The sequence below is a fragment of the Martes martes genome, assembly GCF_963455335.1.
Source record: "Martes martes genome assembly, chromosome: 8".
In the NCBI taxonomy this organism is placed as follows: Eukaryota; Metazoa; Chordata; class Mammalia; order Carnivora; family Mustelidae; genus Martes; species Martes martes.
This window is the reverse complement of record NC_137895.1, coordinates 87,642,455-87,658,267: the sequence shown is the minus strand read 5'-3', so window position 1 is coordinate 87,658,267 and position 15,813 is coordinate 87,642,455. Positions and strand designations below refer to the sequence as shown.

The window sequence follows — 15,813 nt, the reverse complement described above, 5'->3', positions numbered from 1 at the left end:
ATTTCACATTGGGGGAAATTAAGCTCAGATGCCAAGGAAGGATCAGGTCATGGAGAGGCCCCAGGGCCAAGGATTGTGAAATGAACCCAAGTTTTCTGACACTACCAGACCTAGTGTAGGGTGTGGACCGATTCTCCCTGGGATCACGCATGTGCCTATGATGTGCTTAAGGAATCCAAACTGGCTCTGGATAAAAACACACAGCAAGGTGGATCAGAGGTCATCTCGCCCACCGTTCTCCTTCTGGGCAGTAACCGGGATTGTTCCAAAACACATGGCCCTGCTCTTTCTCTTCAGAAACCTTGACCTTCTCAGTCATGGAGAACTGTGGGACAGATGGTGGGAACCATGTGCCTGAATCCTAGAATATTTGAACAGAGATTCCATAGGGTCGGGGCATGAGAAATGTAGGGCAAGGAGAGAGGAGTTAGCCAAGGAAGTCCAAGGAGACTCCAAGGAGAGGCCTCAGGGTCATGTTTTGGGCCTGAGCAAGGGGGCTAGCATGAAAAGATGCCAGAGGAGGCTTCTGGTATAAACAATACTCTTGTTAGAGACAATGAGATCCCATTAGAAGCAAATGCCTCTCACTGTAGCTCACCCCAGTGACAACAAGGAGCCTTTCCATAGCCCTCTAACCATGTACAAAATGCTTCCACATATCTCATACGATTCTCATGGGCCCTGGGGGAGGCCTGGGGGGAATACCTGTGGTCCTTCCAGGGGCCAGGAAGCATTCCATCCCTGCTCATGGTTAGAGCTATTCCCACAGTGCTGATACTCAGAGGAAGAGTCAAGCAGGCCCAACCACTAAGCAACAGAGGGGCGGGCCGGAGGGAACAGAGAAGAGGGCAGGAGGCCACTCCCAGGGAGAGTTTGCCAGCTACTTCTCCCGCTGAGAGGCTGGGACAGGGCAGGGCACTCTGGGAATCTAAATTTAATTCCACCAGCTTCTCATCTACATAGATTATAGTCTACGAACATGATGACAGGAGGAGCAAGCATTGATTGGCTCAATAAAATTCTAACTCTGTCTGACCTTGGACAAGGTGAACGTTTCTGGGCTGGGAGAGTCCTCGATAACAGGAAGCCTGTGAAGATCGTTGCTTCTCCCTCCATTGCTGGATCTTTGGCCCAGAGTGCATCTTCCGATTATGAGCCGTGTGCTCCGATAGGCCCTCTTCAAGCTCGGTGTAACTCCCATCATTTGGTTGGACCTGCTGCCCTGGTTTTATCAGCTTTCCGATCAGTCCAGGAAACTGTGTGTCTTCAGGTTGGTCAACACTCTGTTGAAGACTGAACTGGGAACTTGGGATGCTGGGAGGTACTTGAGCATGGAAGACTGGTTCTGAATGTCCCAGTGCCAGGCCAGAAAGGCTTCTGGGGGCTCCGAGGGTGTGTTCTGGCTTCCACACCTGTCCCAGCATGCTCAGCCGTGGGGATTTGTCCCCACCCTGCAGAGCAAGTATTCCACAGTGACAGTAATTCCCAGCTGGCCTAGCCCCCTTTGGGTCCAGGTGCACTCAGCATTCCCCCCTGTGTGTGATGGGCCCCTAGCTTCCCTGTTATAGACTTAACAGCCTCCTCCCCCAAGGCTTTCACCCACAGGATGACCTCATCGTAAGAGCTTAAGCTGCCTTTCCAGGTCTTTTTAGTTTCCAGTGAAACAGGGGCTTGTTTCAAAGCTTTTCCTGATAATTATATCATCTGCGGATCCTTTCAAATGCAATAGTGAGAGAGAATCCTTCCTGCTCTCTCTTTCTAGCATCTCCTACACTTCGGTTTCCCTCGAAGGTAGATGCAGTCCCTCTTTTAGATGAGGAAACTCAGGCTCAGAGAGGGCAAGGGACCTACCCAGAGTCACACAACTAGAGATGTGCAGTCAGGAGCAGGTCTCCGGCTGACTCCTTGGCTCAGACAACCTCCACCTCCCCTCTCCTACGTGCTCATCTTGGCTTCCTCCTTCCTGGCCTTTATTCTGCTCCAGCACTGCTAGCAAGCCACTGGGGGCCTCCTTCCCTGCTGTCTGTCCTGAGCAGGCTGCCCCAGTTGAGCACCTCTCCTTCCTGCCTAAAAAGCCTCGGCCCCTCCTCTGCTGGCTGCTGGCTTTCCACATCTCACCCCGCCTCCCCATTGTCTGTGACTCTCCTTTATGCCCCCCAGGCTTCAGCTTTCCCCACTCCCCTGAAATTTCCTTCTCCTACGTCCCTGGTGGAGTCCTGCGGGGCTGGGTGTCTTGTCATTGCATGTCTTTCTTCAACTTTTTTCTTAGTCCCTGCAAAAAGCTATCAAAACATCACCACCCCTGACCCTGCCCATGGCCACAGCCTACCTGTGGCAGCTTCATCCCAGTGATCAGTTCCAGGGTGTGTGTGTGTGTCCTCGAGATTGGAGGTGCTCTGGCACTCTGATATCCAGCATGAATGGGGGTACCCTCCAAGTGAGGGGACTGCGTGGGAGGCTGGAGCAAGTGGGGGTGCGAGGAGGGCACCCAAAGACCCAAAGGACTTAGTTTTGCTTTCAGAGCCTTCCAGAACAATGGAGGGACTAGCAAACATACGTACATACACATGTGAATATGCACTTGAATCTGGCAGCAACTGAGCTGAGAAAAAGAAACCAATGGAGAAGCCGAGTGCTTTGAATCAAGGAAAACTCCCCAGAAGAGTGGGCCTTGTCCACTGCCTGGCAGAGCAGGGGAGATGGAAACATTTGCTCTCAAGGCCTGATGGACAAATTCTGATTCAGGTCCAAATGCTCAGGAATTGAGACTGTGGGTGCCCCAGAGCTTGCCTATGAGTAGAAGTTTGGAGTGGGTCACTGGCAGGCTGCATCGCCCATCAGGGAGATAAGAGTGTGAGTGGGGTTGGCAGATGGAGAGGAGCAGAGGAAGAGGGAAGAGGGTCGATTGGTTTGGACAAAGCACAGGAGTGGAAAGGTCAAGGCGTGGGGCTCTGCAAGTGGGTGGCAAGAAAGCTGTAGGCTGTGGGGGCGGGCCCATGACATGAGGAGGTCTTCGGGATGGTGGCAGGCATGTTCTCACACTTTGGTGGGCTTGGCTTGTCAGCTTGGGTACACGTCTTTAAACCACCATGGACCTAAGCTGTCTTTTCTTTAAAATGAAGCTAATCTTAGTGACCACTGTGAGGACCTTGGATGATCTTTAGATGAGATATGGGTGCCTCTCTCCTTTTTCATGCTCTCTTTAAGTGCAGGGCCTGCAAGGAAGCCGGGAAGAAGGGTGAGTGGCTCACACCTTTCTCCCATGTCTACTTTTTGTTATCGCCACATGTTCACCACAGTCCTGGGGACATGGCAGGGAAGGACGAGCTGGAACGGCTGGTGACGTGGCGGCTTCCAGCCCTGCTGGGGTCCCAAAAAAGTGAGCGGTGCGAACAGAATAGAAGTTTAATTCAGAAACTGGACAATTCCCAGGAATGAACTACATGACTTAGACACATTTTTTGACCTCTTTGAGTCTGTCTTCTCAGGCTCAGAGAGGGCAAGGGACCTTGTTTGATTCGTGGCTTAGATGGTGTGGTCTTTGAGTCCCTGAAGATGGGAACATGCTGTGATTGTCGGACACCGTTCCACTTGCCCGTCCTTGAGCCCCTTTTCAGTTTTAGAAGAACACTTGAACTGAAACCAGGAAACCAGTGTTCTAGTCCCAGATGTGTGTTTTCTGGGCTGGAGTGTCTAAGCAAGTCCCCTCATCTCCTTGCGCCTCGATTCTCCACTTTGTAAAATGGGTCCAAATAGTTTGACTGCTTCATTCTCGCCACTTCCGTGGGGGTAGTGTTGGTGTATGTCCTCGGTCAGGTGAAGTGCACAAGTGTCCGCTGACGGTGATTTTTATGCCTTCTCATATCTTCTTTTCCCTCCGACTTCCCCTCCTCACAGTACGCCCTACAGTCAGCTTTGCAGCTCTGTCAATTGTCTAGCAACTGTCTGTCCACCTCTTTTCTTCCAGTGTCAGTTTCTCAGTTTGGGGATGGGAGCATGGGCCCCTGAGAGATCTGTTGTTGGCTGGCAAAGTTGAGAGAATAAACACACACATGTACACATGCACACACACACATGCATACCCAGGTGCACACCCCTCCAAACTGCTGGAAGGAATCAATGTGCAGGGCGACGTGTCTCCCAGGGGAGTATGCTTAACTAAAAGAATTTTGATTGCCTGTCAGGAGATGGTTAGGCAACAGTCATTACCATGCCAAGACCATCCCAGGTCCCATTACTCCTAGTTGGGAACAGGATCTGAATTACTCATTCTTCAGACACATGGCTGGTTTAGCAGCCCACGGATGTTAGTGTTAGGACCGAGTCCCAGACTATAGAGTCACAAAGATGGGGGGCAAGAGGGGGATCAGTGGAGAAGTGAAGGGCACCTTCTGGAGGCCGGTGTGTGCAAAAACTGGGAAAAGAGGAGGGACAAGCCTCAGCAGTGAGGTATGGGCTGGGGAGGACTGACATGTAGCTGTGTTGCTTTAGGAGCACAGGACCCTGGCTGGAGGGTCTTCGCAGGACCCCCCTTCTCCCCATGTCTTGTATTCCACAGTGAGGACCTTCTGCACAGACCTGTGATTTATCACTCAGAGCTGAGCAGAGCTGGCTGGGCTTAGCACTGGCTTCTCACCGACTCTTCAGTTTGTTCATGTGCAAGGGTGGGCAGCAGGCTGGGCTTCTAAGGAGTCGCAGAATGGAAGTCTATATGGGGTTCAGGTCATTCCCAATCTCAACCCCACTCACTTCTGTTCATTAAGATTGATCAAGGAGTACTCCTCTGAGAGGGCCTTGGCGGCTTCCTGGTCGGTCACTATGCAGTTGGGACACTCTTGCACATGGATAGAAGTGAAGCCTCCCCACTGAACTCTGCGCCTGTGATCTCCCCTTCTACGAGTGAGTTGAGGTGGTTTGCAAATGCTTGCAGATGCCTGGGACTAAGGATTTGAAGGGATGGAACGGGCCTCTTGCCTTTGGAGTTCTCTGAGGCGGGAAGCTGGCAGTGTCGTCTGGCTTTATATGCAGCGGCCAGCACACCCCAAAATCATCGGTGTCATACAACACTGCTGGTTAGGATTCCGCACACTGTCTCTCAGCATCCTCAGTTCAAGTCCCCTCCATGCCCCTTTACTGCCTTGTAAACTTGAGCTTCGGTGCCTCAGTTTCCCTGTGTTAAAACCAGGCAGCATAATAGCATCTGTCTCAGAGTTGTGAAAATGAAATAGGTTAATACATGTAAAATCTGTAGAACAGAGTCTGGTACTGTGCCGGTTTTTCACACATCTTAGCTAGTATCGTGCCTGTTACTATGGCCATTACTATTGTCCAGAAACAGCGTTCACTTCTCGGATCAGGCTTTCCAGACTCACATCGTTGTCCTCTCTTCCAAGTCTACAGTCATCTCTCCACATCACCCGGTGTCGGTCCCCAGGCCCCTGTGAAGCCTCACCTCCACCCCTTGGCTTTACAAAATGTATGGAATAGGTTCTACCAGTTACCTCCCAGCTCTCTAAGCTTTTCCACGGGCATCTTCATGCCCTCCGTTTGCACCAGTTTCCTTTGCTGGTGTCTCTGTCTCCTGCTCCAGCCTGTCTCTGAGGAAAAAGAACAATTGGCAAACTCAGAAAGAGCATGTCTTTCCCTCTGGTCCTTCCAGAACACCTGCCCATCCATCCTGTTCTCTGCTAATGTCTCTTCCTACAATATTAAAGCCCACGTAATAGAAATAAGTTGTTTTAGTTTTTCACTTATTAAAGTTCTTATTTGGGGTCCAGAGATATGACTTGGTGAGCTCTGGGCTCTAGAGAGCCATCGCAGATATGGGCCAGAGAGTTCCTCTGCCGATTTGAGCGTGAGGAGTTGCACCTGCCAGGCTTGAGGGGACAGTGCACTTCGCAGCTTACAAGGGCAAAGGCAAGAACAGGAACATACATATCTCTGTGACAGGAGGTTATGAAATCCTACCAAGAAGCACCAGGTGGCAGATGCAGGGTCCTGTTTTCCCAAGGTCACAAGCACTTGAAGGGAGATTTTGTCTGATAAAATGATTACCACACGATTGATCTTGCATGCACAGCAATTTTGAGAGCTATCCTGGGAGCTAGGTGTGTAGTGTTTATCGTATTGTTGAGGCTCGTAAAAATCTTGTATGGCTGCAGGCAAGCCAAACCCTTGACAGGCTCTGCGTCCCGCTGACTCGAGGACCAAGCCCAGATGTGCTCCCTGTATATAAGGGACAGTCTCTGTGCTTGGGGTAGAGGAGTGTGAGCTCCTTTCCTTTCCCGACTTTGCTCCAACTCTCTCCAAGGCAGCATGAGTCGACACTTCAGTTCTAGGTCCGGGTTCCGAAGTGGAGGGGGCTTCAGCTCTGGCTCTGCCGGAGTGGTCAGCTTCCAACGCAGGAGCACTAGCAGCTCTGTGCGCCACAGTGGGGGAGGTGGCGGGAGATTTGCAGGGGGAAGATGTGGAGGCGGTGGTGGCGGTGGTGGTTTTGGAAGTCGGAGCCTTGTCAACCTTGGTGGCAGTAAAAGCATCTCCATAAGCGTGGCCAGAGGAGGTGGACGTGGTGGCTTTGGGAGTGGTTATGGTGGTGGTGGCTTTGGGGGTGGTGGCTTCGGGGGTGGTGGCTTTGGTGGTGGTTATGGTGGTGGTGGCTTTGGGGGTGGTGGCTTTGGGGGTGGTGGCTTTGGAGGTAGTGGCTTTGGGGGTGGTGGTTTTGGTGGAGGTGGTTTTGGTGGAGGTAGTTTTGGGCCTGTCTGCCCCCCTGGTGGCATACAGGAAGTCACCATCAACCAGAGCCTTCTGCAACCCCTTAATGTGGAGATTGACCCCGAGATCCAAAAAGTAAAGACCCGAGAAAGGGAGCAAATCAAGTCGCTCAACAACCAGTTTGCCTCCTTCATTGACAAGGTGAGTTTATCTGCTCAGTGCACGGGGAGGGCTGCTCTTGGTCCATTTCAGATCCCTTGGGGTTTAGCCTCAAGTTTCTGATTGGGGATTTCGTAGAATTGTCTTCTAGGAGATATATTAGAAATATTCTTGTGAATGATTCTAATGACTAAACTCTCTCTTGAACAAAGAAGTCTGTGATTTACGTAGTGTGGGTCAATGTGACATCACCTTGAAGTGTCTTCTCATTCAGTTCTTGAGCTGAATTGGGGCTTACTTAACATATGGTGAATGAAGGCAATAGAAATGGGGCTAACTCAGCTTTCTAGGGGGCAAATGGGAGCTCTGGAAAGGTCTTCCTAAAGGGAGTTGAGGGTGAATAGAGTGCACTGTGATATTGTAGCAGAAAGGATGTAGTAAGACAGCACCAAACATCTTTTGCTTTTAGGCAGGGAGCTCTGCCCTCTAAAAATGTTACATTGGTAGCAGTTTTTCAAAATACTTATATTCTGAGTACACCTCTGGAAAAATATGTAAACCATTTCTTATTTTTTGCTTAATCATCAATCATGTCAACTCAAAGTTATCTACAATAGATTTCAAATTCCACTTTGGATTTCCCCAACATCCCTCTGAAAGTGTGAATGTTTATGGAATTCATACCAATGTTTATGGCAATCTACCTAAAAAAAGTGGAAAGGCAAATCTCTTAAATATCATGTATCTATTTCAAGTGTAATTGCAATAATTTTATATAGGGATTTGCTGTCTGGTATCTGTCTAGTTACTCCTTTCAAAAGTTCCAGCTGTGACAGTATAGTAATTAGCCTTCTCAGGGAAATCAAAGCTTCTGTGGATTAACAGTGAGTTAGATTTTGTTACAAAAAATGATGCTAACTTGATTTTCTTCCTATTATGCTGCCATGGCCAGGAAAACAGGACTTGAAAGAACAAGTTCTTTTCCAAATGAGGCATGGGTCTCACTGTGGTTGCCTACGGCTCTCAGTGGCCAGTGGACTCCATTTCTACACCAGTCGGTAACGGGGGCTCGTGTTCTCAGGTGCGGTTCCTGGAGCAGCAGAACCAGGTGCTGCAAACAAAATGGGAGCTGCTGCAGCAGGTAGACACCTCCACTCGGACCCACAACTTAGAGCCCTACTTTGAGTCCTACATCAACAATCTTAGAAGGAGAGTGGACCAACTGAAGAGTGACCAATCTCGGATGGATTCAGAATTGAAGAACATGCAAGACCTGGTAGAAGATTACCGGAACAAGTAAGGAAGACTGACCAAGCAATCCTTGACTTGTGCTGTGAAATATTTCCAGAAAGTGGCAAGTTAAGACTATGAGTCTTAAGCTAACAGAGTATGTAGTGATATATTTTCTTAGGTTAGAGGCCGGTTAATTTAGCATCTTTAGAATTCTTCCTCTTCTCAGAAGTTGGAAATAGCTTAGAAGTTTGGTTGCTCCAAAGGACGGGGTGACCAAGCTGTCCTAGGCTAATAACAGGAGGCAGTGACAGGTGATGCCAGTCTTAGTCGGGGAAGCTGAACTTCGGGTCTCACCTTCTCCAAATATCCAAATCCCTCTGATTTCCTTGCAGGTATGAGGACGAGATCAACAAGCGGACAAATGCAGAAAATGAATTTGTGACCATCAAGAAGGTGAGCAAATCTGTGGGATGGACCTCACATCTGAAATAAAGAATAGAAGAGGGTCTCCAATTACTAAGCAGAAGGAGGTCATGATGTGGAGAACCTGGTGGGGGCCTGATAAATAGCTGAATAGAGGTTCCCCCCCACATTATCATGGACTTAGGCTTTTCCAGGCCCTTTGCTTCTCCAGCTCTCTCAGCCCTTCACCAAGAAGGTGGAGAGGCAAGTTCTTAGCAGCTCAGGTGAGGTGTCCTGTGATTGTGATTCCAAGAGGCGGGGCAGTCTAGGGATTGTGATCTGCCTGTGTAGGAAGATGTGGAGGAGACTCCAAATGCTTGTTCTACTGGAAAAGCCCCTCACAGCTGGTGAGAGGGACTCGTCCTGGGAAAAACATGATTTCATGATGTCCATTGTTCCTCTAGGATGTGGATGCTGCTTATATGACTAAGGTGGACCTTCAGGCCAAAGTTGACAACTTGCAGCAGGAAATTGATTTCCTCACTGCACTCTACCAGGCAGTAAGTCCTTTGTTTTTGACCACATTTACCCAAATGTAGAGCCTCTGAGCCTGTGCCCATCACTACCCAGAAGAACAAAGATATATCTTCCATCTCCTGACTCTTCCTCCCTCTGTCTAAGCTGTGTTTTGTTTTAACATTCTAAGTCACTGAGCTGTTGTGTCTTGCAGGAGTTGTCCCAGATGCAGACTCAAATCAGTGAAACCAATGTCATCCTGTCCATGGACAACAACCGCAACCTGGACCTGGACAGCATCATCGCTGAGGTCAAAGCACAGTATGAGGAGATTGCCCAGAAGAGCAAAGCCGAGGCTGAGGCACTGTACCAGACCAAGGTGAATGAGCCAAATGTCTAGCCAGTTTTCCTGAAATGTCTTGTCTTGCTGTCCTGTGTCTTCTCTTATATTTCTCTGTGTGAGCCATGGTATGCTCTGCCACATCTAATTGACTTGATCTACCATCTTTAGTATGAAGAGCTCCAGATAACTGCTGGCAAACATGGGGACAATCTGAAGAGTACAAAGATGGAGATTTCAGAGCTGAATCGAGTGGCCCAGAGACTGCGATCTGAAATTGATAGCGTCAAGAAGCAGGTATTTGTTCCCTCCTTCTGCTGCTCAGCTATATCTATACGGCATTGGGGAGGGAGGTTCAGGTAACTGGAGGACACTTTCCTAGTGTTGAGTCTTGCAATCCGTTCCAAGCCTTTGGTGATTATTCTGGTTTCCACAATTCAGGCTTCATGCTGGGTTCTCTTTAGGGAAGCTTGTGAAAATGACCTAGCAGAGAAATGGATGTGATGGTCATGAGTGATCTAGCCCATGATGCAAAGACTTGGTGAATGAGAGGAAAGGTGGCCAGGAGGTTTCAGGGTAGACATTTAGAAAAAGGGAGAAAGGGTGGAGAAGCCTCAAGTCAGGGCCAGGAGAGGCTGCTCTGCATTCCCTTTAAGGACTTTTAAGGAAGTCAACTCAGTGACTAGCTATCCAGAGGCAGTGATGTGTTATCCAGAGCCATAAGTGGACTTAAAACTGTTGTGATTCTGTTGGACCCAGAGTACTAGCCTCACTGAGGTGCCCAGGGTGGGATTAGGTGATAAGAGAGTGAGTGACATGTGAGCTTCTCCTCTCTCAGATCTCTGCGCTGCAGCAGTCCATCAGCGATGCCGAGCAGCGTGGTGAGAATGCCCTTAAAGATGCCCAGGGTAAGCTGGCCGAGCTGGAGGATGCCCTGCAGAAGGCCAAGGAGGACATGGCCCGCCTGCTGCGTGACTACCAAGAGCTGATGAACACCAAACTGGCCTTGGATATGGAGATCGCCACCTACAGAACCCTTCTGGAAGGAGAGGAAAGCAGGTGAGGACAGAACCCTGGGCACTTTGGCCATTTCTTACCGTGCTTCCTCCCTTGTAGGCTGACTGCCATCCAGCATGTGGCCGAGGGACTGCAGCTTGTCCTGGGTGTGGGGAGAGGAAAGATACTGGGTTCAGGAGGAAAGATGAGGACTCACTTTGGGACCCCAACCTTGTTTGGAGGGCTAGAGCATCTGTACCAAGTGCTTTGCGAAGGAATAATTTATTCTCCGTCTAGGAGGGTTCAGACATCATCTGGCCTGAAGGTCAATGGCACTGTTAATTTGCACTCTCTGCAAGACTCTTGTCTATTTTCTATGGTGATTTCTTCCTGTTTGTGTTCACGCTGAGAAAATGGCAGCAGTTTGGGATCCCGAGGGCACTGGATTAGGTTTCAGATCAAGTAGGTAGGAGGAGCCCCAAATGGGGAGAGTCTCTGCCCCTGCTGAGAGGGTTTGTGCGGCTGGAGAGTCATGCGGGACTTTTCTTCCTCCTACAGGATGTCTGGAGAGTGTGCCCCGAACGTGAGCGTGTGTAAGTACCAGCTGCTTTCTCGGGGGCATGTGAAGGTTTTGCTGGGCTGGAGAGGGAGTGGGGCTGACGATAACAGAGTGTCCCCTTGCAGCTGTGAACACCAGCCACACCACCATCAGTGGAGGTAGCAGCCGAGGAGGCGGTGGCTTCGGCTCCGGCGGCGGCGGCGGCGGCAGCGGCGGCTATGGTTCTGGAGGTGGCAGTTACGGCTCCGGAGGTAGCAGTTACGGCTCCGGAGGTGGCGGCGGCGGCAGCTATGGTTCTGGAGGTGGCGGTGGCGGAGGCTACGGCTCCGGTAGCAGCAGTGGAGGCCACAGAGGCGGCAGCTGGGGTTCTGGCGGCGGGAGCTCCGGAGGCCGCGGATCCAGCTCTGGGGGTACCAAGACCTCTAGTGGCAGTTCCAGCGTGAAGTTTGTTTCCACCAGCTATTCCAGAGCCGTCAGATAAAGAGGTGTCCTCTATCCTGTTAGCTCTCCCTCTCCATCACTACCAAATATGCTTGGCAAGACCAAGCGCAGTTGCCCCAACCTCACTGGAGAAAAGAGCTATCATTAGTTACACCCTAGTTCACCCTAGTTCACCCTAGTTCCCCAGCTCTTTCCTTTCTTCTCTGCTTCCCAAAGAAGTTTTTAGATCAGTGGCAATCTCAGTCCCTCTGGCTGTGACCCTGCTTTGTGCTTTACCTGAGAAACAGTCTAGCAATGACCACTACACACATTACATTTCAAAGCATCTCCTTAAGTCAGCCAGGTGAGGGCTGGTTAGAACCATGGCTTCTTTGTTGTGCGTGGAGCACACGCCCTGGACACTCCTTAGTATCCTAGTTCTTGGAGCAAGCTCTGTGCTGCTTTGGTTTTGTATATAAGGTGTGAGCAAGTTGATTGTCTTTTGTGGAGAGGTCTTAAACTCCCCCCTTCCTTGTATTGCTGCAATAAACTGCATTTTGAAATTCTCTATGAGTCTCAGTCTTCTTTGTTCATGGCACTTTCTGTCCTGCATGGTGCTTTGTGGGAGGGAAAGAAGACCTCGGAGCCATATGGCATATGGGGGAGTCGGGACATATGAAAATGATGGGTGAGATGGGGACGCTGGTCAGGCACCATTCAGCTTTAAGCATTTGATAGTTAAATACAACACACTCTTTCCCAGAGTGTGCAGATGTCATAGAAAAATGGAGAGACCGAGGTATTCATCCGAGAAGTGTTTCTTGGAAAGGACAGTGAACAGGCAGTTTGGGAAGGAGGAGTTTGGTATTGAGAAGAAAGGAAAGTATAGTGTGGAAGAGTAATTGTTATGAGGAATAGTCGGTGATGAGAGGGGTGTGGATAACACAGGGTCAACAGCTGCTACAGCCTGAATGCAGACTTTGGCTAGGGAGTTCAAGAACCAAGAGTGGTAATGAATAGCTAGATATCAATTTCCTCTCTTTCAGATACCTACCCAAAGCTCTGTTCAATTTAAGAAGTTCAGTTGTACACATATAGCTCGTACTTGTGAAGTAGTGATCAGAAGCATGGGCATTTGGACTCAGATATGCTTGGGTTTGGATCTTACTACCCCATTTACAAGCTATAAGCATGCAGCGAGTGCCATTTTTTATTGTAATGTTGCTGCTGCTGATCTGGCTACCGTAACATCTCTTGTTGGTCTCTAGATGGCTCAGTAGATGCTTGCTCTAAAGACCAATGAACATCAGCTTCTAAGGGGTTCTATGATCATGAAAAGTCAACTTTCCTGGAGATCAATTCTATTAACTTCTAGTTAAGAAAAGTCTTCCTAGCTCCAGTGTCAACCAGAATTGAGGGGAATAAAGAGAGTATATGTCAGCAAGAGTATAATGTAAATACAACCTGGTGAGCTATATCTCTCGTCTCCAGTCCTGTCTGAACTGATGTGAAAAAGAACAGTCTTCAATTCAGAGAAACTGGGTTTAAGCTACTGTGGTATTTAAGGGGTGGGCTAAAGAAAATAATCCACAGCTCACTGGATGTGTGGCTCCTTGGACAAATCAGTTGGCCATTCTGAACTTCACTTGTTTTGTAGGTTAAATGAGGATGAGACTATTTGTTTCTGGACATCAAGAGGATAGGATACATAATGTGAAATGCTTTGTGAATTGTGAATATGTTATATAGAAGTGGTTAGATTGAATTAAAAGAAAGTGACAGAGAAGTAGAAGACAGCTGGCTGCTGAGGGCACCAAGGAAGGAAGTGCCTTGGCAGGGTCACTGTGACCCAGCGACACCTCTGTAGGGATGTAGAATTGATTTTGTTAATGCACTCAATTTGTGCTCCTAATGGACTAATATTTGTGAACTAAACACATAAGCAATGGATGTGTAAACAATAATGTCCATGTACTAGTTAGTGATATATTCAGTGACTGAAATACCAGGGCTCCTCATCCTGTTAACAAGACACTTAGGAAACTGAGTTAGTCAGAATAGGTGGCTTGGTGCTTGTTGATTTAGAACAATGGGATTTGAGTGGACTTGAAGGAGGTGGTTTAATTTCCTCCATGGGCGAGAAGAATTCTGGGGCCACTAGATTCTAGAATACTGCTGCCTAGAATACTACTGAGTGAATGAACCAATGAGAAGGTTATAGTACTCGGGCACACATTTTCTAACTTCTTTATTACATTATAACTTTCTTCAGTTACATTTCACATCAGAGAAACCCTTGTTGACCTTGTTTGGACTTGGATTTTCTTGGTAAGGTCAGACATGAAACACAGATCCTACAGTTTACAGTAAAACTTATCAAAACCTGTCAGGTCACAGGACTAAATGAAAACCATGTGTAGGTCAGTATATAATGAGGAACTAAATTGAATAATATGAAGTGTCAAAATGCATTAGTACTAGAGAGACAGCAGAGGAAAGATCTGGGCTTCCATTCTGTGCAACAAACAGTTCTGCTCACGTACTATGTATCAGGGACAAGTTCATACGTTCAGGGATACTCTGATGAGCAAGACACGGCTCTTGCTGTCAAAGAGCTCAGAGGCTTGGGTGATGGGTTGTATGCAAATGTGCTGTTACAATGCACCCAAAACATGCGATGATAAAAACACATAGAAGATCTAGAAATGGTACATACTGAAGGGATGTACAGCAGGGTTTTAGAAGATAAATAGGAGTTTGTTGGGCAGAAAAGGCAGAGAAGGACACTCCAGACAGAAGAAATAATATGGGTAATGACATGGAATAATGAAATTACATGAAGTGTTTGATCATCTGAAGGAGCATGAAGTTAGTGACAAGAAATACGGTTGAAGAATTCATTAGATCCACTCAGAAAGGACCTTCCTTGTAGGCATCAAAGGAGGCTGGACTCTAGTTTGTGGGTCAGAAGTTCTCAGGTGGGGTTTTGGATCTATAGGTTTATTGCAACCTACTATGTACTGGGATAGTAGAGGACAAAAGGGTTGTTTTGCTGGTGGAGTAAAAGTTGAGCATGGACCACAGTCTGTCTTGTACCTGAATAGACTATAAGAAATCTGGTCTGCTTATGAGAGATCTGCTTATGGAAATGCTTTTTTTTCCCCAAGTGTTTAGGGGCTGAAACAGCTATTATAGGTGAGAAGGAGCCAGTGAAGGAATTTAATAGGAGACTGGCATGATCAGATGGGTGTTTTAAAGGAATCACTCAGACCAGATTGGAAGGGACCATAATGGAGTAGGAAGACTTGATAGGGAATGATCGCAAAGGTGCAGTCAAAAGACAGCAAAATCTGACACCTTAAGTTCAGGTCCTTAGAGGTGGGTGGGTGGCCAGAAATGAGGGTGTGGATCTGCATTCCACAGGTAGTTAGGATTCAAATTATTAGGACTTGGTGATGGATTGGTATGTGGGTTGGGAATGGGTGACACAAAGGGTAGAGTTGAGGAATTCTCCATGTTTCTGGCTTGGGTAATAACACAATGTAGCAAGAGGGCTAGTGTGGAGAAATGATGAGTTAGGTTTTTTGAGGTGCCTCTACTCTATCCATGTAATTGTTGGGGCTAGCAGTATAAACTGAACTTCATCAAAATCTGAAAGTTAAACTATGAGATAACTCAGGAAGAAGGGGTACAGGGAGAATTGCTGAGAAAATGCAGTGGGAAAGAAAAACAGATATGGGAGGAACTTGCTCAAAAGGAGAAAATTTAAAGTCCATGAGACCAGACGTAATTCTTCAAGGGCTCTCCAGCCAAGACATTGGGGTCCCCCAGATCTAGTGATGACCTTTCAAAATCTTAGACTCCCATATTTCTCCTTCCTTCCTTCCTCTCCTTCCTTCCTCCCTCCCTTCCTTCTTTCCTTCCTTCCTTCCTTCTCAGAGAGAGAGAGAGAGTGCACAAAGAGGTACACAAAGAGGGGAAGTGTCAGGCAGAGGGAGAAGCAGTCTCAATGCAGGACTGGATCCCAGGACCCTGGGATCATGACCTGAGCCAAAGGCAGACACTTAACCTATTGAGCCACCCAGGCTTCCCTTAGACTCCCATATTTCATCCTTGGGTAAGTCCAGTGCAAATTTGATGCTACGTACTCATTGAAGTGTTCAGAAGGATGGAAATCTACAAGTAAAACCATATGATAAAAATTCTTCCATCTCCTACCACCGAGTTCCCTTTATCTGGGGCAACTGTAGTTTCTTGGATATCCTTCCAAAGGTATGTGCATATGCACATGCGAGTAAAAATATACTTAAATATTTATTCTCTTTTCTCAGAGGTACTACCACCCCGGCCTCCCCCCAACCCTCACCAGAACTGCATGTTCTTCAGCAGATGGACCTTTTGGAATTTGGCTGTGGCTTCTACCCACATGCCACAGTCTATGAGCCAGTTTTAGCCTTTTGCCCTTACCTTAAGTTGC

At 48.1% G+C, this 15,813-nt stretch overlaps 1 protein-coding gene across 3 annotated transcripts; it reads left to right on the top strand.

Moving 5' to 3' along the window:
* Positions 1–6,258: 6,258 nt before the first annotated feature.
* KRT1 (keratin 1) lies at positions 6,259–11,905 on the top strand. Of its 3 annotated transcripts, XM_080812347.1 has the most exons (9): positions 6,259–6,912; positions 7,952–8,166; positions 8,496–8,556; positions 8,970–9,065; positions 9,236–9,400; positions 9,533–9,658; positions 10,200–10,420; positions 10,916–10,950; positions 11,042–11,905. In XM_080812347.1, exons 1-9 carry the CDS (start codon positions 6,316–6,318, stop codon positions 11,395–11,397), a joined length of 1,872 nt encoding a protein of 623 aa, XP_080668473.1. In that variant the 5' UTR covers positions 6,259–6,315; the 3' UTR covers positions 11,398–11,905. The 3 variants fall into 3 exon arrangements, with proteins under 3 accessions (XP_080668473.1, XP_080668475.1, XP_080668474.1); XM_080812349.1 differs by lacking the exon at positions 10,916–10,950 and having other exon boundaries at positions 10,200–10,364; positions 11,219–11,904; XM_080812348.1 differs by lacking the exon at positions 10,916–10,950 and having other exon boundaries at positions 10,200–10,364; positions 11,147–11,904.
* The last annotated feature ends 3,908 nt before the right edge of the window (positions 11,906–15,813 follow it).